At 41.8% G+C, this 26,615-nt stretch overlaps 1 protein-coding gene across 4 annotated transcripts in view; it reads right to left on the bottom strand.

Moving 5' to 3' along the window:
- The window catches only part of ralgps2 (Ral GEF with PH domain and SH3 binding motif 2), a 134,326-nt gene that overhangs the window by 83,450 nt on the left and 24,261 nt on the right, over positions 1–26,615 (bottom strand). For all 4 annotated transcript variants that reach the window (XM_072682021.1, XM_072682042.1, XM_072682029.1 and 1 more), the window contains exons 2-5: positions 12,981–13,084; positions 12,266–12,416; positions 11,872–11,979; positions 8,808–8,858 (exon numbers count right to left, since the gene is read on the bottom strand). In XM_072682021.1, coding sequence (XP_072538122.1) covers positions 8,808–8,858; positions 11,872–11,979; positions 12,266–12,325 — 219 coding nt within the window. In that variant the 5' untranslated portion in view covers positions 12,326–12,416; positions 12,981–13,084. The remainder of the gene's footprint in view (positions 1–8,807; positions 8,859–11,871; positions 11,980–12,265; positions 12,417–12,980; positions 13,085–26,615) is intronic.

Here is a 26,615-nt window from a genome sequence, read left to right as displayed (position 1 = left end):
ACAGAAGACGTCAGATTCAGTGTGTTTTTGCCGTTCACACTGCAACGCAGAAAACACAGCCGTGTCGCATATGACCAAAATGATGGGATTTAGCCTAATTGAATTATGAAAGAGCATAGTAAAAGGGACTGCTTTTCTTGATGCTACTTCACCTCACTGCAATACGATATTTCACTTCTCATATAAAAACCATGTAAACGTTGTTTCACTACTGCTTTTGTTATTCGTCTCACAAATTAATAAGTAAAAGAATATTAAAATATAACTTTACAAACCTGAAAACAAAGAAAAAAAAATTAAATATGGGCAAAAAAATTATCATTATTTCATAGAGTGCTATATACAAGTATGGATGACACATTGTCCAGCACTAGCACTGCTACGCGCTGCAGCTGTGTGCATGTCTTCATCTATGTCTATGCCTGAAAATGACCTAAAGCTTATAAATCTGAGAACTGAATGTTATTCCCAGAAGCGATGTACAGTGAATTCATGCTCCAGGCCATTTCTGTCTCTCGATGAGTTTCCAAGGCAGCCCAAAGAGAAACAGCACAGCTCATACACTCCAGTTGTTAGAAACTCACTGTATTATTAGACTGATTCCTCATTTAACACTACTTGCTGTATTTAACACACATGGAGGACTAACAGAGCAGCACATAGTCAATAAGAGACAGAAAATAAATAAATAAATACATAAATAATATATATATATATATATATATATATATATATATATAAATAAACAAAATACACAGACAACGCACCAGGTTCCAGTACCACTTTCCGTTCTGCAGTGCCACTTGGATACGGTTTCCAACCGTAACTTTACACTGCATCGATGGAGTGGCCAGTCATGCTAGCAACTGTGTCGATCAGCCTTTATTGTAGCACCATTAGGCTGTAATAGCAGGGCCGTTTAAGCACTCGGGACAGGGCACAGAGCAGTAGCTTGTTGCGCTGACTTGTATGAGCCTGTAGGCACAGTGCCATGTTCCTGCTGTTGCTCTAAGCTTGGAGGAGCCCTCATGAGAGCGTGCGTGTGTGTAGTGGGCTCCAGTGAGCCCCCCGCTGCATTCCTCACTACATTACGTGTCCCCTATAACCATGAAACGGTGCTCCCAGTGAGTCAGAGAAACACAGCTGAGCCAGGGCTTAATGCGGTTCTGACTGTGTATCGTAACCATGCAGAGAAAACAATGGCTCCCATCAATCCCCAGTTACGACAACAAGGAACTGCAGCTGCTTGGCATTAGAGTGTGAGAGAAAGAGAGTGAAAGAGGGTGATATAGGGAGAGAGAAAGGCAGATACATACAAAGGGGCTGTCAGTTTTATATCCGTTAGCTTTTATCAGTTTTAACAAACGAGTTACTGAGAAGTTAATGGCCAAAAGCTAAATACCACGTGTAGCACCTTGACGCAAAAACTGCTGAAAACACAGAAGTCATACACTGTCCAAAACCACATAAGAAGGTCTATTTCAGATCACTTAACAGCACAATGTAGCTTTTATGCAACAAGGGTGTCGAGGTTAAGCCTGTATTTCCAGGTTCAACATTAACAACAAGGGTTAAGAGAAATAAGACCTACATCTACAGGGCAGAATGTCGCTTATATAACATGCTGGAAGACTGTTCTGTTAAGCAGCTGCCACACTACGGAAGCGAGAGCTTTCCTCTACTTGTCCCTTTTTTAAAACTGGGACACGATACGGACATGAAAATGGAGCACTGCTACCAAACACTGCCTAACAACTTCTAGGATCAGTAAAGCTATGTCATTTTATTTCTACAGTTGAAACCAGAAGTTTACACTGACTTTATTAAAAGACACACAAGCTTTCTTTCCTCACTGTCTGACATGAAGTCAGAATAAACTTTTCCTGTTTTAGGTCAATTAGGATTACCACAATTATTTCTATTCTCTAAATGCCAGAATAATGAAAGAGGGATTTTTTTAAGGCAATTTTTATTACTTTCTTCAAATTCAACGGTTTTAATACACTAAGATTACTGTGCCTTTAAACAGTTTGGGACCGCCCATATGATGACATCATGTCTCTAGAAGCTTCTGATTTATTGGCAACATCTGAGTTAATTAGAGACACACCTGTGGATGTATTTTAAGGCACTCCTGAAACACACTGCTGCTTTGTGTAACATCATGGGAAAGTGGAAGGAAATCAGACAAGATATCAGGAAGAGAATTGTGGACTTGCACAAGTCTGGCTCATCCTTGGGTGCAATTTCCAGGTGCCTGAAGTTGCCACGTTCATCTGTACAAACAATTATACGCAAGTACAAACAAGATGGCAATGCCCAGCCATCATACTGCTCAGGAAGAAGACAGGTTCTGTGTCCCAGAGATGAACAAGCGTTGGGCCGAAATGTGCAGATCAACCCAAGAACAAAAAAACTGTGAAACGATTACTGGATCAACATGGGCTGAAAGGCCACTAATTAATGTTTGCAAAGGGACAAACTGTAGGTTGTGTGTATCATCTATGACCTACACCGATCAGCCTCGCTAATGTGTGTAGGTCCCTCTCGAGCCGCCAAAACACCTCTGACCTGTTGAGACAAGAACTCCACAAGTCGAAGATATGATATCTGCAATATCTGGTACCAAAATACTAAAAGCAGATCCTTTAAATCCTAGACGTCGTGAGGTGGGGCCCTCATGGATTGCATCAGAGAGCTTTGAGCACCATGACCCTGTCGCCAGTTCATTGGTTGTCCTTTACTGCACTTTTCTTATGTACTACCAGTGCCAAGACCTGCCTGATGTTTTTTTAGATGCTCTGTCGTCTAGCCATCACAATTCGGGTCTTGACTAAGTGGCTTGAATTCTTACACTCTACCATTTTTCTTGCCTCAAACACAATCTTCCAACAATCTCCTTCAAGAACTGACCATCTCTCACCCCTTGACAAGTGCCACTGTAATAACATGATCAATGCTCACTTTACCTGCCATAGGATAATTCTAACAGTAAAAAAAAAAAAACCGTATACAGAGCAAATATCAGAAGAGGTCGAGCACAAGTGCATAGATATTGCACAAGTGCATAGTGCATAGAGCTGTTCAAAAACATGAAGCTGTTCAGCACAAACTCATTTCTGATTTACAGTTAGTGTTAAACCTAGTTCACATGATGTGCTTGTGTACGCAAGTGTGCACAAATGTGTGTATGAATGGTGGTTTTAATGCCATCAAAGCTGCACACCAGGAGCCCCACTGAGCACACATTCAGGCCACACATTAACAGCATAACAAAAACCAGACTCAGTCCAATAAATCCCATCTCTTCACATCCAACAAATCTCTGTCTTCTCCACTTTCTCTCACTCTTCTTTTTTACTGGTTTTCCATTCCATGCATAGCAGCCAGATGACCTTTCGGAGGCAAAAAGTTCAAGGTTTCTCCATAACAAAGTACAGAAGAGGCCCTAAAATGAGATTCCTGGGCAGATACAATAACGGAGACCAAATGTTGTGGACGACACCAACAAAGTAATCAAAAAATAATAATCATCAAATAATCTTTTCATAAATCTACAAAATAAGACCAAAGATTAATTAAATTCTGTGATTAATTTATTGCCATAACTTCAAATCAGAAGATACATTTGTATAACTATTATTGTAGAAACTGCCAAAAACACTTTTCATGGCAAAATATAAGTCCAAAAATATTCAGACATTCAGACATGGTCATTTCAGCTACTTTATAGCAGCATTATGGAGAATTGGTATTTTGTTTTTTTGTTTCTTCTTCCTCTGCAGTAAAGACTAATCATGCTTTGAACCAGTTACCCCTCATGCATTTTACACTCAGAGATACAGAACAAAAGTGAAAGAAGCTTGTGGACTGACTTGGAAGAGTAATATTACTGAATTTTACACAAACATGATGTATTGAATATAGAATATTACAAACTGTTACTCAGTTCTCTGAAGTTACATTGTGCATTCATCACTGTGCTGAGCCAGGAGTAGCAACGACAGCAGCGTTACTGTCCCCATTACAGGTCAGCGGAGCATCAAGATGACTTTGCAGCTGCTATTTGAAAGATAAAATTGCTACATAATGTTGCTTTAAAGTGCACCCATTGCTGACGCAGGTGTGCTTGGTTAATGTGCATAGAAAAGCAGAATGAGTCACCGAAGCAGCCGAACACGAGGCTAAGGTCAACTTGCCCAACACCAAGTGCTAGGTTTCAATATCTAGAAAAATAAAGCCCTTCTAAAGGAGATGGTTGACTGCAAATGGGAACAAACCTCTGATTAAAATCTTCATTAATAGGAAGGGGGGGGGGATCAATTTCAGAAGAAATGTTTGATTAGCAAGAACCCACAAACCTCTGGACATGTAGTGTAAGTGAGTGCAGCATTTGGAATTTAGTTCAGGGACTCTTATTGGTATAGCACTTACTGGTGGCACTTCAGTCGGGATGGAGTGTCTAACGTCTGATTTTGGTTGTCAAGTGGCGTTATCTAATTCTGCTATCCTGCTATTTACAATTTGAGTGAATTGGAAAAGAATGAAAACAACCACTATTAGTGACTAATGGCGTAAGTGCATTGGTACTTAAATAGTTTAAAAAATACAGTAAACTAGAGTTTCTTTTGTCCAAAGTCAGACTGTATACAGTCTATTGGAGTGTTTTTTCCCCAATTGCAGTGCATTTCAGCAATCCTCAAACCAGAAGGACATCTATTGCTTTTAATATCTCTAAGACTGAATGCAATTTCTGAACACACTCGCACACCCAAAGTCTTTGCTTTAAAACCCTGGGTTCAGAAATGGACTCTGGAATTGTCACCTTTAGAAAGAAAAATTCAGAGGACGCTTTCTGTCTGTAACTATGTCTGTTACCATGCGTTTTATGAAGCTCCTTAGAGACGGAGTCTGATTCATAACAGACTACTTCATCACACACGTTCAGATTTATTTCAGATATTAAAAGATACAATACGTCATTAGCCTATAACTGCGATACAGAAAAAATAACATGAAAAGAGAAAAGACTGCCAGTTCCCTGATATCATGGGGATTATTAGGATCAAAACGGCAGAATGTGTTTCCATCCTGCCCTGGGCGGCTCTGTAAGAGTCTGCGTGTTCATAAACAGGACAGTAAAAGCACAGCTTCAGGGTACAGAACTCGTGCCTGCTGGGCCTGCTTAAATGTAAGCTTGACGTAAACTCTCATCTTTACTGTTTGGCACCCAGACCAGATGGCATTCATAAGGACGTTTTCATTAAGTAAGCGGTTTCAGTGCAACTACAGTGCCACACCATGAGATCATGCGGGCCTTGTACTCTGAGGCAAGAGAAGACATGAAAGTCTTCGGCTAGCAGACACAACAGGACAGCAATCACCAGGACAGCTAACAAGTCCATGTCTGGGGTCATAGCATAACATTTCACCCCCTGCCACACACCTCTCCCTAGCATGTTTGTAACTTCAGACACCCAACATGCCTTGGCTGCTCATTCTTTGTTTTATACTAGAGCTACGAAGGTAATGTAGCTAATGAGTGACAAACCTATATCTATGAATTAGCACTATCCAAGTGCATGTCTAAATTGCACACACGCCTCAGGCTACCGAGTTCATCTCTAATAGGCCTGCCATGTGTTTGCGGACACAGTGACCCAGTGATTAGGATCACAGTAAAGTGGGATGTCTCAGAATAAACAATGTGATTGATTAGGACCAATCACAGTAAAGTGGGATGTCTCAGAATAAACAATGTGATTGATTAGGACCAATCACAGTAAAGTGGGATGTCTCAGAATAAACAATGTGATTGATTAGGACCAATCACAGTCAGGGGGAGATTTTAGAAGAAATCACATGGTGATTGCAACCAATCACAGTAAAGGGGGAGGTCAATGATTTTGATTATTCACATTATGATTAATGAAGTGGGCTGTCTCACAATAAACTATGGAGTGTCTAGGAGCAAATCACAGTCACAAAAAAAAGGTCTCTGAACAAATGACGCAATTATTGCGACCAATCACAGTCAGGGGGAGGTCTCAGAATAAATCATATAGTGATTACAACCAATTATAGTCTAGGGGAAGGTCTTAGAACAAATTAAAGTAATTAGTACCATTTACAGTGGTGGGGGAGGGGGTCTTAGAAGAAATCTTGTAGGTATCACCACCAATTATAGTCTAGGGGCAGGTCCCATATGTATATCCTGTATAAATGACGCAGTGATTATAACCAATCACAGTCGGGTGGAGGTCTCAGGACAAAGGACATGGTGATTAGGTTCAATCTAGGGCTGGGCAATAATGAGAAAAATAATAATACTGACATTCAAATTCACCTAATCTCGCCCACAACAATTTTTTTTTAATAGAATTCTGTAATTTTCCCCACTTATTAACATACTACCCTGTGTGATTAGCTAGTTCAGATTTCTGATTATGTATTCTACACTCTAAAGCACTTTGTAAACTATCAGAAGGTGTTATGTGGTATAACTAAAGATCATCCTTATTATAGTTCTAGTCTCTTTTTTGTTTGTTTTTCACAGAATATTGTATTGAAGTAACAATTTCACTTCCAGTTACATTAGCCTTGTAGCTTCAGTGCTAAAGAAAGAAGCAAGCGTCAGACCCCAAACCTTGATTTTAAGCTGCTTGGTTTATCTTTTTCTTTCCAGTCGGAACTTCATAGAGGGAAAGAGAAGCAAAAAGCCACATAATCGCCGGTGCAAGTGCAAGGGTGTGTCCGATCTCTAGCGTTGGAAAGACTGGATTAGGAGTGTTTGATCTTTGCTCAGTCTAGGCCTTTTCTAGTCTAGTAATATCTTTCCCACTGTCCCATTTGTCCTTTGTTCCTTCTCCTCTCCAAACATTTTGGAGGGATTTTCCAGGATTCTGGCGAAATCTTTGAGGAACTAAACGTCCCCTTTTCAACACAGACTGCCAAGACATAAACAACTTCAGTGAGTAGCCAGAAATAATTTATTCTCCATTATTATATCCCATGGTTCTACTTTTTTAAAGCCTCTGCAGGAGGCTTGAAAATGTGCTGTGTGCTGTGAATACGTGCGCGTCATTTCCACGAAGCTCCAAGATGCTACGTTTGAGTTTCAAGCTACGAAGCACACCCAAGCCATCCAAAAAAACGTCCAGTTCTGCCGCAGAGGGGGAACACATCCCTGCAAGAGCTTAGACTGCACACAGTCTGCCAAAATAATCAGCCCTCATATGGCTGTTTAATCAATCATGAAAATCACATGTCGGATTACAAGAGGTCAAGCCATTATGCAAATGACAGCCATCACTGTATAAGAAGACATCTATAATGGCTCTAATAAACCAACAGATATAAACAACATCTCAGGCATGTTGTATTTTCTTCTGTTTTTCTGTTCCCTCCCTGCATCTTTCTGTAGGATTATATCTAGTCCCTCTCTCCCTGGTTTTGTCAGCAGTCGTAAAAAGCAAAAGATCCAGTATGCTACACTGGGATTCAGTGTGGGATAAGCTCATCAAATGGCTCATAAATCTCAGCTGATGCTGCTGAAGGCCTCCGCTTTACAGAGGGAGCATAGGCAGACATGTTTGTGTCCATAAATTGCTCAGAGAAAAGAGAAAAGCCTTCAAGTTGCCATCAAGAAGCAGAAGCCAAGCCAAACTGTGCGTGCGTGTACTAGCCAGATGCTCACTACAACTGAGAAGAGGGCTTTACAAGCACGCAAAGATATCAGACAGCCTAGACTAGAACTTTACAGCTGCTTTAAAAGTAACGGCTCTGTCTGTCAATATTCAGAGGTGAGGGTAAAAGAGTGTGCGTGTGTGTGTGTGTGCGGCTGGGTTCATATTATAAAAGGCATCTCACCATGTCTCATCCACCCAAAACATAAGCTGGAAAACTGTCCGTCATTCGCACTCACTATAAATCACTCACTGAATTGACACCTAACTGGTTATAGGTGTGTGTGGTGAGGCTAGTTTTTCCTGTTTGAGCTCTCAGCCAAACAGCAGCCACGTGAAAGGAGAAAATCTGTGAAAGATGAGTGGACTTACTGCCCCCTACTGGTCAGCAAGAGAAAACTCAAAAACCCTCTTTCTCTCAAAAACTCATTGCAGAGACACTTTTAGCGGGAACGTGTGGACGTAGGGTCAACGGTAAACAGGACGCCACATCCTAACCTACACTTTTAACCAAGCTTAAGTCAAGATTTCATTTCAGTAAGTGCTGCTTGTGTTTAACTCCTTTCTTTCTAACCCTCTGGAGTCTACAAATGCGAGGTTTCTCTACATTTCTATGCCAGGCTGCCAGGTTGCACGTGACTCACATCTAAGAGGCTGTGAATACTAGTCAAGATACTCCTCTCTGCCTCTCGCCCGGTCTACCTGGGTGTATTTGTGGGTCAAGCCTCTGCCGCTCATCTGTTTCTCTGTGAAGTTAAGACTCTGCTAAAACCGCATTTTACAGGAAACATGAGGTATTTATAAAATCTAATTTTAATTTCTGATAATCTGATTTAGGGTCAGCATCTTGTCACACAGTGCTCTAGGTCACATGGGATGATTCGTTATAGAGCATTACAGAGAGCGGAGATCGTTCTAAACGTCTTGATATAAAACATGAGTATTATTTTATACGCAAGGCAAATTTGAGAAGATATGCAAAAATCAAGAAAACACTCTTAGACTCCAGAGGATTACTGAACAGTAAGTAACCAGTGTGAATAAAAAAAAATAAAAAAAAAAAAGAGTCTAACACAGACGCAGTAAAGCATGAGAGGTGTGCGCTGGTTTGGGTGTACTCACCTCAGGTTGGATGGCTTTGAACACTGGAGCATCCATAAGAGTGATTTGACCCTACAGGACAATACAGAGAGCATATCAGAAAGGCCATCAGTCTTTATACAACTCGCTGTAATCTAATAAATCTAATCTCTTCTGACTAAAGGTATTTATATGCAATTTGTTCATATTCTGCTATCCTTCAAATGATGTTCCATTTAGGGATGTTGCAGACACACGTGATTGGATTATGCACAAAGGATTAGAATCTGCCATCAACATGGCAACAACCAAGATGACTGATCAGTCGTGCCCCAGCAGTTGGCAGTTATTAGATAAATACATGAAAAGGACAGTCATACTTTGTCATGTGTAGTTCTAGCATCTCCAAAAGCAACTGAAGGTGGGTTGTATGTTAAACGATGCTTATTAACGAAGAAATTAGGCATTTGTGGGATTCTTTTGGCCAAAATAAAGCATGCTGTTGTTGGTCAAATGTTGGGAGTGTGTTTGTTCCCCCTTTGTTTGTTTGATTTTCTTTTGAAAATGATGAAATCATTGTATTTCTTAATTGCAATATCTTTATTGGATCTTTTGCCTGTTGAGTAAGAGATTGTGCGTGCTTATGTGAATGGGTGACACGCCGTGTAGGCACAGTGTGTAAACATGCGTAGCCTGCGTTAAATTAATAACAGGCTATATCATCATCTCCACGCTCTTCCAGTCTGCAAGAGGATGTACAAGTGAGCATGTCTGACAGTTGTATTAATAATAAATCAGGTTTTGTCTGCAGTTCAGCCTCCTGCTGAGGAATGTGTATGCGTGGTCACGTTAGCACACACATGCAGGTCAATAATACATCCTCTCCTGCATACACTTCTTGGCTATGTGGGTTAGTTAGGAGGAGCATAAATAAATGAGGGAGAGCGTGGAGCGTCGTAGCCCAGATAGAAGAGTTTTCCCTCGGACACGCTCACAAGCAGGTCACAGCCTGTCTGGTGCAGGCCTTCTGTATATTGCACTCCTTCAATATACATTCATATAAGGGTTTAAAAGACATTGTTAAAGTGTGGCAGAGAGTGAATTCAGTCAGTACTCTGAAGTGTTGTCTGATGTCTACATAGAAAGCCTGTGATTTTAGTCACAGCAATTAACGCCCAGATGCAGTTTCGATTCGGCCACAGAACGAATTGATTTGTCTTTTATGGTGGGCTGATTAATAATGACCTCTGTTCTGATTGGCTGGTTTACAGCAAGGTACGATGGCTTATACAGAACCGACATGTCTAGCCACAATGTTAGCATGGTCATAACTTTCGCTTTAGCATTGTATTGAGAACGCTGTATTTATTTGTCTGGTGCTGCTTTTTATGCGGCTAGCCTGGATAGCTTCTTCTGGAATGCTGCTAGGCTAGGCATAGCTTTTAGTTTAGCACAGATACCCGATCAGTGGCATCAGTGGCAAAGCCAGGGTTCACAAAGCGATCAGTTATCCAAGAGCCAACACTGTCTAGTGGAGATGTGCAACATATGCACAACTTTGACAAAGACTGTTTCAGAAAACTGACCACAAGTATCAGCAATAATATTCTCCCAAAGCGGCCGCCGTGTTTCACCACGAGGGAAAGAACGCTGGTGTATGTAAAGTCTGGGGGAGTCAAGACTGTGATGTAACGGCCTTGGAGTTTTTGAACCAGACCATTTTACAGCTCTGATTTTGTTATGCCTGATTTTTTTATTTTAAAGGAGGACAAAACAGTGTTTGAGGTTCACAGTTCATCACTTCCATGTACTGAAATCTCCTTATTTCAACTATGCAAAGATATATGTACAGTTTTTACCTTTGAAGGCTCATGCATAACCTTTAAAGGCACAGATTAAATACTGAATTACAAAAAATTAAGAACAATCATTAACAATAATAATAATAATAATAAAGTGGTGTGTTAATGCAAAGCGTGCAAACACGTTTGAGATTTTAACTACTCATATGTACTTTAAATCATAATGTACGTTACTCATACATTACATATATGAATGATTTTAATTCCAAGCAGTGTTAAGAAGCCAAAGCTCAAGTTAAATAAGTTAAATAGGGCCATATGTTGTTAGTACCCGAGGTATTCAGTTAAAATTTTGTACAAATAAGTACAATTATAATAATAATTTTACATACTATTTAAATGTATATAAAAATATAGATTTTAAAAAAACAGCTAACAGTGGCATGTCTGTCCTTGGTAAAGTCCCTGAGCCCAACAAAGGCATTGCTAGATGCCTTATACTTAGTCATATTTGGTGGAAGGCCAATTTCTGATTGTTGTAATTCCATAGATATCAACCAAAATAAATGGGGGAAAAAAGATGGAGGAGATGTGTTTTAAAAAATTACCTGTACCATAGTACTGTATTTGGAAAAACTGTTTTCACTGTTTATAACCTGATGTTCTTCTGCAGTCAACCACTGGTTCAAATAAATCACAGTATCCATCTTTACAGCTGTATAGTATGCGGCTACACATCATCATACACACAAAAACTTGAAGTGCAAGTACTTAAGTAACTTAAGTAACTTAAAGCAACACATATGCATGTCCAAGAACATAAAAAAAAAATTATATATTTCCTCCTTAATGGATGTATGCTGCATGTACACATGAAAGCTAGAGCTTTCTCCTGGACTGAGTTCATGGTTTAAGCATCCCATTAAAGATGAACCTTAAGTAGTCGAAGGACTGGAAAGTTTGAAAGGCGCGCTCTGATTTCACCATGTTTAATTCAGATGCCAGAGAACATTACAGTGTGCGTGACTGACTGTCAGCAAGCATCAATTATTACAGAGGCTCAGCTGACCCATTTACTGAACTCTACAGTACAGACAGACGTGTCCTACTGTCTCTGCAGTTGCAGATTTGCCCGTTTCCCCATTTAGTGAGTCTGAATGAAAAATTGGGCAACAGAAATATAAGTGTGAAAGAACATTTGCTTGCAGTGAGTCATCACATCTCCAACTCTCTCTCTCTCTCACACTCACACACACACACACACACACACACACACACACACACGGTGGGGGTGCATGTCTCACCGCATATTCCTCTGGTGTGACCTTCAGCACATCAAAGACGACAGCATCAAAACTCTTCTTCAGCTCAGACGAGCCCTTCTCGCTCAGAGACTCTGAGCTGCTGCTCCTCTGAGAGACACACAGACAAACACATATACTCCAATTCTTTTTAACAGCAAAACAGAATGTGTTAATAAAGTCAAAATGGTTCTCGAACAACTGCATGTACGACCTCAAACCCTCGAAGAACCGCTTTCTAAAAGGAGTGCAAAGCATGGGTGTGGCCATTAAAATGTAAATGTATATTCAAATGACCTGTTATTCTGAAACAGATGCAATTATTGTGCATTATTGTGGTCGGTATGTCAGTGCCGGGCTACTGTACGCGTCACTGCGGTTCAGGGTGTTCACTGACCTCTGAAGCAGTAGTAGGTAAAGCGGAGATGCTGGGTTGGCCATTAGGGACGTCCATCATTCCCAAACCATCTGGCGCTAGCGTAGTAGTTTCCTGGTCATCATCATCCTCATCATCCTCCTCATCTGTTGGAGTATGCCTGCTTGGCACTCTTCATACACAAACACACAAATGTAAAAATGAAAAGGCTATCAGATCTTTACTTTAAAATGTTTTAAAATAGTCAAAACTTCATCTGTATTCAGAGTCTTTCTTGCTAGAAGCGGTAAAAGCTGCCACAAGAGGCTGCTGTTTGTATCAAATTCAGACACTGGCAGAAAAACGTCTCTCTTATAAAGATGGAAATGATAACTTTGTTTCTAGAAACAAGTATTTTACATTATTTGTGCCATTTAATTGTTTATTTATTTATTTGCATAATTAGTACCTTATTATACATATTTACTCTTAAGTATTACCATCTCCCTGCACTACATTTTTTGTAAGAGAAATGACATTAATTTCAAAGGGAAACTTAGCGATGAGCAATTTCACCATACAGTAATTATTACCAGCACACACAATAAAGCAGCAACACAGCAGGAAATGTTAAGACTGTGTGTGTGTGCCACATGAAGAAACAGGTGGTGAGGTACAGCTGTAATCCTAATCGCTGCTTTAACCCTCTCTATCCGTCATTAACACACGAACGCACGCAAGCAAGCAAGCAACTTACCAAGTCAATGTCAGATAAGCATTGCGACCGGTGGTCTGTCCACTCCACCTTCACTTGGTATGGCGTGTGTATGAAGAGGTCTGCTCTAGGGCCTCAGTGTAAACCTGGCAAAAGAAGGGAAGAAAACAGACAACAGGTCACTCGTTTTACTCAAAATTCAGCTTCCATGTAAACAATAATGTCCTAAATGCAAAATACCAACAGTATTACTGTAACAGTAATTTATGCAGTAATTCTAAAATACACACAGAATCAGAAAGTCGGTTTCCCCTTGGCTTCATTAGCAGCTTCTACACTTCTGAGAAGGCTTATGCTAAATGTTGGCCTTCAGCTACGGGAGCGTTCGTGAGGTCATGTATTGACGTTCAATGATAGTTCTGGATCATCAACACCACCCCAACTCATTCCAAAAGGTACTGGATGGAGCTCCACCACTTAAGACTTCCCTCAAGTTCATCATTAGGCATGGTGACCTTAGGGCCAATGTGTGCATCTGCTCCAGAGCATCCCATTCTACTGGAAAGACTTATTATGCACGTTAGCAGCTGAACGCCGGTGTCAGCAATGGGTGCACATTCAAAGTATCTGAAATCACTACTTAGTAGTGTCTCAATACTTTTGGATATATCAGTATCAGTATCAGGACAAGATCTACAGAAAACTCACACACACGCGCACGCTCACACGCTCACACTCTTAAGATCATATTGTCGGATGTGACATGTCTAAACCTAAAACTGGATAAATCAACACCAGTTGATACTCAAAGTCTTAATATTGGCATCAGTATCAGAAAAAGACCGAATCACACCATCTCGTGAAGCAGCAAACCGACTCTTGCGATTGTTGGAAACGGAAATACTCAGCCATTGCCACTAGGTGGAGTAGTGACTTCAGGAAAAAAAGAAAAGATCACTCCAGGCAGGCAGAGGGGTTTTACAGCAGCTGCAGTGCTGCTTCTGTCTCTAGGTCACAACTGTTAGAGGTCACCGAGTTCACAAATGGCAGAACTTTTCAGGGCCAGTGGAAAGGCAATGAGGGATAAACCACTGGGCAAACAGAATCTCCTAGATCTTCAGTAGCTGCTCTCATGCTTTCCTGGAGGAAAACGAAATGGCCCAAAGCCACAAACGGACAGTGCAAAGCAACAGCAAACTCAAACTCTTGTAGAAGGCCTTGTTTCCATGTCTCAACAGCCAAAAGCAAAGCATACTCCAAAGCAGCTACAAGCCGAAGAAAACAGGCCTTAAACAGAGCCGTCCCCAAGTTACAAAAGGCATCAGCCACGCCCGTGAAACGCTCTGGCTGAAAATACAGTTTTGAGAAAGCTGGTAATTCTGTGCAGACTTGCACCTTCAATTTGTTGCTACAATCTCGTGACCATGAAACGTCAACCTGCAGATGTGAGCCAAGCGTACCTTTCACACTCGCATGTCGCTGTTGCCTTTTTGGCACCTAGAGCTGTGAAATGCTCATTTGCACCTAACTGAGCAGAACACGACTGAGGAGTTTCAGAAGCTGGAACGTCAGCTCTTTGAACACTCGAGGTGGAGGAGCACAGTGTAGAGCTACAAACACTCATTAGTTACTCTTGAAACAGTGCATCAGCCCAGATCTGCCAGCTGTCTAATTTTTGCATATTCGCTTTGGCACTGAAGCCAGAAGCTAATGTCATGCTAAGTCATGGCTGAATAGCATGACTAAAATCACACCACACTTTCCATAAACCACATGCAGTTGTTAAGCAATCTCTAAGAGACTTGTACATGTGGTTTCTGACACTATGACAACAAGCAAAACCCACTCATCAGGAGGGCTGTTAAGCCATATACTTCTGATCCTTTTCTAGAACTATGGCTTTAATTCCACCACAAAATGAAGAACGAGGAGGAGCTATATCGCCGGAACCTCCAGCCTTGCTTTAGGAGAACTTCCCGTCTACAGAGTTTTGTTCCGGCCTTAATCCAACCCTAGCGCCCTAGCTCTTGGATTCAGATCCTTTGGAAGATCTTCCTAATCAGGATCAGCTGTGGAAGATTAAGATCTAGGCTGGAAGTAAACTCTGCAGGATGCCAGGCTCTGCGGGAGATACCTGATGTTGTGTTCTATCGCACTAATCCAAAACTTTTTCAAACATGGAAAAATTGAGCACCCTGGCACCGTGCACCAAACCGGCCTAATATGGATTTGAAAGGCGAGAATATAGCATTTCCAAGGAGTTGCCATGACAATGAGAGCCTGAGGCCTGTGCAAGTAAAAAAAAAAAAATGCTCGTCATCTAACAGACAGCAGGAAGCAAACCGCAGACTCTCTGAAAGCCTGGCCAAGGCAACAGCGCCTGCTCAGTGCCTCTGAGGAGGCCTTTTTTAGAAGGCAAGGCTGGCTGAATCAGACAGTTTTTTGTTTTTTTTCTTCAGCTAGTTATTTTAGAGAAACATATCAGTGTTCACCCTGCTCCAACACTCCTGCTTCAATTTGAGGAAGACCTTGTGACTAGCTGATTCACGGGACAACCCCTAAAAACACGAAAATAGCCATTCCTGGACCAGCATTGGGAGGCAAAGCAGTGGTATTCCTATTTCAGTTCGGGAAATAAGGAGCTGAAGACGTCAGCACAAACATGATATGACCATTGTTCAATGCTACACCCTCTCCCTGACCTCTCTGAGAGAGAGCGTAATCAACAAAGCGTTGATTCAATCAACAGTAAGTTGCCAGTGTCATACACTACTCATATTTGTCATACAGAGCAAAAATAAGGAGTGGCTAGGGCTGGACAATAAATCCAAAAATAATCAAAACTGAGATTCAGAACCTGTAATCAACACAGTCCTGCCCACACTGATTATTTATTTATTCATTTAATCTGAGATTTAAGGTAAAATGTCCAATAAAGTAGTAAAATTAATCTGAGATCAACTCGCCCAGTATCAGGAGAGGCCAAAAACATTCTAAACACACAATATCAGAAAAATGCAATAACCTAAAAATAATACGTTAGCCCCAAGCTAATATACACTTGTGGATATGGTTATATTAATCTGTGTGACTCAACAGGTAATATATATAACAGGCAAATATTCCATCATATCCTGTGGAAAAGGGAGTTTTTCGCATTCCTTCTCAAGCACGGAGGTTCTCAAGAAGGTATTTAATTCCGCCATGCATAGCAGAGATACCTCGAGTCGTTACCACCGTTACCACGTCTGTGGTAAACCTCAGTTAAATACAGAAGACGAGCCAAGGGCATGACGTTTCTGGCAGCTTTAGGTAAGTCATTGTATAGCGTAGAAGATTGCATACATACAGGTTATTAACATGTACATTCCAGTGGGTTATCTTCAGTGATTTATTTTTTGGGGGGAGTGACGACAGTCCATGAGTCGAGTAGCCACTCCTATCTTGGCATCATTTATGCCGAGACCGCTTATCCTGTGAGAATCAGTCAAAAGTTTTACAACAGACGTCCTGTAGTAAAATCACATTACATTACTCTACCTCCCCATGTTAAACTAGTCCCGGCCAAATGCAAGGGAGTGTAATCTACCGATTAGTCAACAAATCAAGCAGACACTCAACAGATCAGTTAGCTAGTTGGAGCTCTTCCAGTGTTGAAAATCTATCACCAGAAGCAGTAAACCGAGAATTCAGTTAGCTACGCATGCCACTGACTTTTTGAGAGTCTGGTGATGATCCTATGATTTAGGAATGCTTGTCTGACAGTGAGCAGAGAGCATTCCAGCACTTGGGCCATTGGGAGACATCCAGCTTCATGTCCTCCTCTGTATTGCTCAGCTCAGTCATACCCCCCCTCTCTGATCTAAACCCGTTCATCAATCTTTCATCATCCTCCACATTCTTTTCAGCTCTTGGCTTCCTCTTTTCTGTTTATCTGTCTTTGTGCATGTGTGTACTCTTGATCTACTGTGTCCTGTCTTTGCTTCTCAGTCAAGCATAGGTGGACTGATTCTGTAGAACAAAACAATGGCTTAACAATGAAAACAAAACAAATAATAGCATGTTCTTCCATCGGTCTTTCCACTGTATCTTCAGTATCTCGATCTCTCTTTCATATACATACACACACAAACACACACACACACTACGGCTGTATAAGCCCGAGGCTTATGATGAAAGACAGTAATGTGGAAAAAGTGACGCTCAGCACTGTCGGGATGGAGTGGACAGTTTATATATGTCTACAGCAGCATGTTACCAGTTGGGTTGCTCCATGTCACAATCATTGACATCTGTCCCAACCCATCTGTGAAGTTGATTCAGCTCAAAACTTGCATGAATCTAGGAAGGCCAGCACCTGACAGCTCCTTCATTACAATCTGACTTGTAACCCTGTTTGCAAAGAGCAGCTTGACTTACACAACTCACTCCAAAGCTCCCATACACTTTTGGCACCATTTCGGCAAATACACAACCTGTATGCCACAGGGAGTGAGGGTTAGGTTAAGGTTAGAATTAGGTTTAGGTGCAATAGGCCAAGTTTAGGTTGAGGTGTAGGTTTAGTGTGGGTGTAGAAGCGGTTAGGTTAGGTTAAGTTTAGGTTGAGGTGTAAGTTTAGGTTAGGTTAAGGGAAGAAGGTTAGAATTAGGTTTAGTAGGTTAAGTTTAGGTTAGAATCAGATTTAGGAGTAGTAGGTTAAGTTTAGGTTTAGGCTAAGGTGTAAGGTTAGGTTAAGGGTTAGGTCAAGTTTAGGTTGGGTGTAAGTTAAGTTTAAGTTAGGTGTAGGAGCTGATGTTAAGGTTAGGTTAAGGTTAGAATCAGGTTCAGTAGGTTAAGTTTAGGTTAGAATTAGGTTAAGTTTAGATGTAGTAGGTTAGATTGAGGTTTAGGTGTAGTAGCTTAGGTTAAGGTTAGATTTAGGTTTAGGTGTAGTAGGTTAGGTTTAGGTTAGGTTAAGGTTAGATTTAGGTTTAGGTGTAGTAGGTTAGGTTTAGGTTAGGTTAAGGTTAGATTTAGGTTTAGGTGTAGCAGGTTAGGTTAGGGTTAGATTTAGGTTTAGGTGTAGTAGGTTAAGGTTAGGTTAAGGTTAGATTTAGGTTTAGGTGTAGTAGGTTAAGGTTAGATTTAGGTTTAGGTGTAGTAGGTTAAGGTTAGGTTAAGGTTAGATTTAGGTGTAGTAGATTGTGTTTAGCTTTAGGTTAAGGTTAGATTTAGGTTTAGGTGTAGTAGGTTAAGTTTAGGTTAGGTTAAAGTTAGATTTCGGTTTAGGTGTAGTAGGTTAAGTTTAGGTTAGGTTAAAGTTAGATTTAGGTTTAGGTGTAGTAGGTTAAGGTTAGGTGTAGTAGGTTAAGGTTAGGTCAGGTTAAGGTTAGATTTAGGTTTAGGTGTAGTAGATTGTGTTTAGCTTTAGGTTAAAGTTAGAATTAGGTTTAGGTGTAGAAAGTTAGGTTAAGGTGTAGGCTCATATAATACAATTTCACTGCTGATTTCTGCATGCCCGGGTTGCGTTAGTAACTACATTTAGTACACATCATACAAATTCTTTGAGAGCAGGCTGAGGCAGTGTGGGTGTCTGCTGTAACTAATGTGACAGAACTGTCAGTGTTCTCCTCCAAGCATGCTGAGCTGTTCAATGAGGTTGCATTAGTGTTCTAGCTAAAAGCAACATGATGGTGCTTTTCCAACATAACAGCTATCTGCTACATCTGTAGCATTCAAGCATGCAGCAGATTACTACTGATCACGTTCCTGAAATACAAACAACCCGCAGACTCAAACACTCAAACATATTTCAGGACCTTCTCTTTGGTTTCTATTATGTGTTTTAGGTCTAGAGGAACAAGGTACGAGAAAAGTACAGTGAAACGCCAGTGGTATCAGCTGCATGCTACAGAAGCACTGGATAGACATTAGGATGAAAAAAAAATGATAGCATATTCAATTACAGTATTGCTCTTTAAAGCCAAAACACCTCCTGCTGCCAGGTCTTCAACAGTGAGCTCTCTTTCAGGTGGACTGTAATTAGGGACCTGAATGTGAGATGGGAGGCCTGAGTCACAGCATCGTGTCTCGTCATGTAGATACATTTGATTTCCTAGAAATGACTTTCCTCTGAATTTCCTATGAAATCCACTCCCAAGTGACACTTAACTCCAAAAGTGTGTCTGCACTCCTGCTAAATAGAGTAAATTAACATGACACACATGAACAATACACTCCATTATACAACACAAACAGGAGTACAAAAACGCATCGACTAAAAAAAGTGGACAAATATGACCTTCATGGAAGAGTCATCAGAAGAAAACCTGTCCTGCATCCACACCATTTGGTCTTCTGGAAATCAGGTCACCTTTTGGGAGCAGGGCCTCCCAAACTTTTGCATGCTATTGTATAGAAGTAACGGCGCCCTTTTAGGTGCCGATCTGGTCTCGGTTTGAAGGGATTATTAGGAGTACCTTCATTTAACAAGCACTCTAAAGCTTCTTAGAGCGTCCTTACAGGCTGCCCAGAATGACCCATGCATGCACACATTTGATCAGTTACTGGAGTGATGAAGCGTGCATGATGGGAGTCACCAGTCCAGTGTTTCTGCTTTGTAAAAGACAGCTGGAAGATCTCCTCGCTAACCACAGAAAATAAAGAAGCTTCAAGCAGCACTGCTCAGATCGGAGAACAGAGCGCCTCAGTCAACTCTAGGTGCGGGTACGGGCTTGAATAAACGAATGCTGCGCCGTGTTGTCAAATATTATCTTATGATGAAATAAATGGAGGCACAGGTTTGCTTGCAACCAGCTGATAGCAGGCTTAGCCAAGGTTTTATCACATTTTGTTTGTCGAAATGAGCTGAAGCTGATTTGTGTTTATATAGTCGATCATTCAGATTATCGATTCAGAAGTGACAAGGTTAGTATGGCTGTGCTGGCCTGACATGTAAGCCAAAGCTTTGATCAAAATAATTAATAAATAAATCATTAAATAATAATAAATCATCGGTTATGTAACCGCTTCGGACAATTTTCGCCCAAAATATGTGATCAGCAATGCCTAGATATGTCTCTAATTTAGCCAATCCTGAGAGCTGGAGCTGGAGATCAGATCATATTCGTAAGTTAAGGATTACAGCAGCTCAGTGTGAGGCTCCTCGGTCACAAGACACTGCAGTTCCTCGTTCAACCGCTAGATAAAACCACAGAGCTTGCAGGCGGCTGCAGAACCCCATTAAAGCCAGTGTTATACTCTGCTCAGCGTGCTGGATCCACTCCAGCCAGTCTGGGGTTTTGTTGTTTTTTTTTTTTTTTTATACTGGATCTGACTCAAACTCACAAATGTGTAGAATGTGTTAAGCTGATGTGCCTTGTGGGGGGAAGCAGGGTAAATACTTTTAACACCACTAGGATAGGTCTTGCCAGGTATTTAGCTACCTTCACAGTTTCAGATTTAAGCCTTTTATGGTATTGGGGGTGGGGGGAGGTAGATAGAGCACAAAAGAAAGCACTGGAAACATTTATAAGCCATTATAAGCATTCATAAGATTTTTAGGTCCCAAAAGTAAGGCCTAGCAATATGAAAAAAAATGAACAGTGTATGGATGATAACAGGCCTTGTACTGTGTGGTAAAACGTCTACTTGAGGTGTGTGCTCATACCTCAGAGAGGAATCAATGAATCATTTATGAAATAGAAATAAATCAATATCTTTTGTTAGCCATCAAGGAAAGCAACGTTCATGTTTTATTAATCCAGTATTTTGCATGTTGGTCCATTTATTCAGTCTGAGCATGTTACCTTATTAGCAAACCGGTAACAGCCTCTTTCTGGAGTCAAGCTTCATTAGTCCAGTCTCCTCTATTCTCTGGACACGCACGGACACCTCTCCTTTGAGACCACCTTTAATCAGTGCTTTTGCAGTGTTCAATAACTTGTTTGCACTGCTCTAGCCGTTCGGAGCCACCAGTTTTAACTAGCACAGCGTGTGGCGGTCATTGAGAGTAAATCAATAGGACTTCTGTCCCCCAACAGATGTGCATGTGTTTCAGTCAACACAACAAATGGACAGGCCAGAGGACAATACAAGCATGCATCTACACACAGAATTGAAGTTATGAGCAACACGCATCATATTACAGCAGCATTATGTTGGACAATTAATCCAAAAAAATCCATCAAAACTGGCATTTAGACTGACATCCCTAGTCATCGCAATCTTACCCATGTTGATTACTTTGCTGTGGGTGTACATGTACTGTCCACATACGGTCCACATACTACTGCGTGTGTAGAAACACTGAGCCAACCTCATAATCGAGGTAAAATGTTCAATTAATCCTGATACTGATTTGACATCATATCGCCCAGCACTACATCTAAGCTCAACTGACTATTACATGGAGAACAAAGTCTCTATCACAGCTACTCTGGGTTTGACACGCTGCTAACTGCACTATGCAACTGTAGTGAAGCAGGTAGAACTTAGGAGAATGCGTAACACTGCACAGTCATATTAGTGTCAAATCTTGCTCTACCGCATCAGTCCACATGCTTCTCTTACTTTCGGTTGTGTATCTCTCAGCTTGTCCAAAAATCAACACGCAAGTTGTGTCCTACTGTAGAGGGAGCCCAAGAGCAGATTTTTTTATGCCACTAAAAATTACTTTTGCTGTTCCAAACCTGGCTAGTGCACCCCAAAGGGTGCATCAGCAAGACCACCCCTAGTGACCCGTATTTCTTTCACTCTATGATATAGGGTACAACCATTTGAACACTGCCAATCCCACGGTTGAGAACAAAGCAGAAAAGCCTCCGATTGGCTCATCCATGCATCTATGTGCTTGTTATCCCCTTTTTTTTTTTTTTTTTTTTTATAAAGGTACTGAAAGGCTGTGACACTCGCTGATCTTGAGGGTGGACATGCTCTTGAAAGCTGAGAGAATCTGAGATATGGGGCTGCTTTCGTGCTGCTCTTATTAAAGATCCATTCAACAGCTTAACTTAGTGTGATGTATGCACATCAAAATACTACTCCACCGATGGAGGGTAAGAAGTGCTAGCACTGAGGCTAGGGGAGTGTGTGTATGCACATGCTCACAAGTCCATTTTGAAGACAAAACTTAGGGCTCCAGAGGCTGAAACACTTTAAAGAGCCAATCGGCACCATCCGAGAGATAGAACAGAACAGTATTATAGTGTGGGAGAGCGAGAGCGAGCGAGCGAGCGAGAGAGCGTGTGCAAGTGTGTGGGGTGTGTTGTGTGTGTGTCTAGGTGATGAAAAGAATCTAATGTCTGCCAGCATTTGTACAAAGGGAAGCACAGGAAACATGAAGACAGTGCAGGAAGCAGAGGAGACAAGAGGAAGATACATTGGCTCCAACGGCGTAGGATAACTTCCTTCACTTACTCATCTGTCTGTGTGTGTGTGTGCACGTGTGTGTGTGTGTGTGTGTGTGTGTGTGTGTGTGTGTGTGTGTGTGTGTGTGTGTGGGACTATAGATTGCTCATTAGCCAACCTACAATTACTGTTGGGAATATAGGAAAAACTTTACATTAGGGTTACATATGAACGCATGAGCCAGTTATGACCATCTGCCTGATCTGCTGTTGTTCCTCCATGTGTATCCAAATCCTCTCTGATCATCTGAGGCATGGGTTCTACACGACTACCGAATGTATCTCGCTCTGTGGTATCTGGCACAAAGATGTTAGCAGCTGATGTGTCCTGCTAGTTACATGGTGGATCAGGCTCCTTGCTTTGGAGACCAGGGTCACCCTTTGATCTCCTCAGCATGTTCCTCAAGCCATTCCTAAAGAACAAGCCCAGTGTGGCACACCACGTCGGTACTGGTCCACATCAGTGTTTCTCCCATAACCTCCATTATTGAAATTTCTGGGCCTTTCTGTTGGTATCGTCCAGACGTGAAAGCTTTCGTTACCCCTTGTTGCCGGTTTGTGCATTGTCCGTTCTCTAACCACTGTTGGTAGGTCCTCACCAATGCTGACCAGGAGCATCCCACAAACCATGACCTTTTAAAAATACTCTGACCCAGACTACAAGAACTGACCATTCGCTTACTATCTAACATCCTAGATAGTACAGTCCTAGACCATGACATGCACTGGTGTTATGACATAAGAGCGTGTGTATGTGTGTATGCCCATGCCCGTCTACCCCTCCTGCTCCTTTACTCAATTAGAGAGTTCACCGCCAGTCCCACCGAAATGGTAGTGGGGATGCAACAATGCCAGATTGTGTGCGAGTGTGGGTGCGTGTTTGTGTCTATGCATGTAACAGAATGAGAGACAGAGAGAGATAGAGATGGAGATGGAGAGAGACCCTGAGACAGAGAGAAAGAGAGAAAGAGAGAGAGAGAGAGGTGAGAAACAAGCGTCCTGCCAGCTAGCACTCTAATTACCATCCTGAAAGCGAGGGGAGGGTGAGCAAGAGAGTGCGAGCAGAAGAGTGTGTGCCAGACAGAGAGGGGGAGAGAGCAGTAACGAGTGAAAGAGAGAGACTATAAAAAGCCAAGGTCATAGCCCACACCTCTGCCAAAGCACTGATTAGAAGCAGAGGAATTTGACAAATGGAGCTCAGAGTGTGTGATTACAGTTTGAGTGTGTGACATTTTTTTGTTGTTTTAGGGATCTCACAAAAACGGTATGTAAACATGAGCAGTGTGTGTGTGTGTGTGTGTGTCAGAGAGAGAGAGAGAGAGAGAGAGAGAGAGAGAGAGAGATCAGGAGTGTGTACATATGGAACGCTCCACAGTGAGTGTCCCTGATGCTCATCAGGTCTGGCAGTGCGACACCTGTACAGACTACTGATGCCAACATGCTGAGGAGTGAAGATGCCTCACTCGGATTCTAGAGGCGCAGTAATTACATGTATTTTCAGTTTTTTTCCGTCATCGTCTTAATTGTCAGCGCAGTGCCAGCTGACTCAGAAGATGGGCAGGAACAGATTATGGCATTTTTATAAGGGATTTGCTCCAGTTGATTAGCCATCAAATCAACATCATTATCCAAAGAGCCGTGACTCGACTGGCAGGCGCTAAATTGGTCAATCTTTATTACCGGTTTAGCATGACATCCAATGTGTAATACCTTCTACAGAACTGCAGTTTTACCACACTACAAAATGAGAGCGAGCGCGAGAGTTCACGAGAGCAATCGCAAGCACAAGGAAGGAGATCACAAGCATGACAAAGAGCGAGAGAGTGCACGCGAGAGAAAGAAACCACAAGTGCAAGAGCGAGATTGCAAACTCAAGAGAAAGAAACCATGAGCGAGATAGTGAGAGCGCAAGCGTGAGATAAATTAACCACAAGCACGAGAACGAAAGAACCCTCAAGCGCAAGAGCAAGATCGCAAGCACAATGGGAGAGAGATCGCCAACACGAGAGCGTGAAAGAAACCACAAGTGCGAGAACGAGATCGCAAGCTCGAGACAGCGAAAAAAACCCAAGTGCAAGAGCGAGATTGCCTGTCTGAGAATAAGCGTGCGAGAGATCGCCAGACAAAAAAAAAAAAAAAAGAGTGAGATCGTATGAGTTAGAGAAAGCAAGAGAAACAGACAAATACAGAGACAGACTGAGACAGAAGGACTAGACTGCAGGTTGCCAAGGTGGTGTGTGTGTGTGTGTGTGTGTGTGTGTGTGTGTGTGTGTGTGTGTGTGTGTGTGTGTGTGTACGCACGTGGGAGCTTTAAATCGGCCTCTCGATTTAAAGCTCCCTGAGGAGCGGTACTTTGGTCCAGCCAGTTGCTCTGCAGGCTGGTCTGTGCTGCACTCCTCTCCTACTGACCTCCTCTTTCACCCCACAGCCCTTTGCTCTTCATTCACCCACAGCTGTCCGCTCTGCAGCCACACACTGCTCACAAGAGCAGGAGATTTTTTAGCTTTCTATCCAAGAGCCTCTGAGCATGGAGAGTAAGCATTCCAATGGCATTTTCACCCCAACACACTTCTGCACTGAACACCCAGCACACTCTTATAGCCTGGTTAGATAACTGCACTCAGAACAGCAGAGCAGTTAAGGAGGGGCAGGTTATTAGCTGGAGGGTTTATATTTGTCGCATTTGTGACTGCCCATAGGTCATGAGTCAACAGAAAGGTAGTGTAACAATGACAACTGCCATATATTTTTTGCGATCTGCGTAGCAAACCTGTCCTAGAAAGTAAAGCAGGTTAAATGTACTATGAGCTGTAGGGCTGCACTGATTCCTCAACAATCAGGGAAAAAATAAAACACATGGATTTTTATTGAGGACATGGTCTCGACAGAGTTGCATTGACACCGGAAAGCAGTCCCAGTGAGAAGTGAATAGCTCTGGCTCATGAACACTCCAGCCACACAAGTCAGCAGGAATTCCACAGGAAGAGGAATTCTGAGCTCCAAGCGGGGCGATGAGAGCTGGAGTAGCCAGCTGGCAGCAATAGGAAGAGAGATCGAGCAATAATGACCTGCACTGTGCTTGCTCACTACCTCTCTCTAGCACACATACACACGTTCCACAATGAATGGAAACCACTCGTATTAACTGCTATTAGCCTCTCCATCAAATTAAAGTTGCGCAAGTTGATTTTACACTTTCCTTTAAACTGGCTACAAACAGGGCTGGGGATATATACACACACACACACACACACACACACACACACACACACACACACACACACACACACACACACACAATAATAAATATATTTATTTATTATTGTATTGATTATGTACTATTGCATATGTGCACATTGTGATGGTGATGCTGAAACGATATATTGCGCAGCCATACTTCATTGCATAGCACAAACCCTTTTTTAATCATTAATTATCTATTACTTTATAAGTCAAGCTTCAAAATGATCGGTATAATACTACATGCTCTCCTCCAGGAGCAGCAGAGCTCCATGGCAAAAAGCTTACAGTAAATCCCTGCAGACACGTACAGTGCAGCATGACTCACTCATACACATACACACACCAAGGCTGCTCCCCAGGAAACGGCCGAGATCCTTATCTTTTCCTGCTTGGTGTTCCTGCGTGGTGGCAGCGTGTGCAGGAGTGTGTGTGTGTGTGTGTGAGGGAGTTAAGCAGATTGCTCTACAGGGAGATCTGTGGGCAGTTAAAATACCAGCAGTACTTAACACGCATCACTACATCACACTGCCCTGGAGCAGGGGCCTCTTCTTTACACTACCCCTAACAGTAACACTCTGAACAGCGCAATTTAGTGTCTACCACCATTTTTAGAGGTATATTAGAGTTATTAGAGGTATAGTGTAATTAGCATTGTAACAAACACACCAGCATCTGCATTAAATCTGAGCTCCGAAAGAAAAGGTGGCTTTTTATCTAATCAGGATAATGGGATCTGACGACAGAGCACAACACTACTTTCGAGCAGGTCGGGGTAGAAACGACACTCAACTGTCCCCTAATTTATATCATATATATATATATATATATATATACAGTGAGTCCAAGAAGTATTTGATCCCTTGCTGATTTTCTTCGTTGGCCCACTAATAAAGACATGATCATTCTATACTTTTAATGGTAGATGTATTCTTACATGGAGAGACAGAATATTAAAAAGAAAATCCAGAAAATAAATCTAAGGAATATATATTAATTGATTTGTATTTCATGGAGTGAAATAAGTATTTGATCCCTTAGTATTCATTAG

This window comes from Salminus brasiliensis, chromosome 1 (assembly GCF_030463535.1).
Source record: "Salminus brasiliensis chromosome 1, fSalBra1.hap2, whole genome shotgun sequence".
In the NCBI taxonomy this organism is placed as follows: domain Eukaryota; kingdom Metazoa; phylum Chordata; class Actinopteri; order Characiformes; family Bryconidae; genus Salminus; species Salminus brasiliensis.
This window is presented reverse-complemented; position numbering and strand designations above follow the sequence as displayed.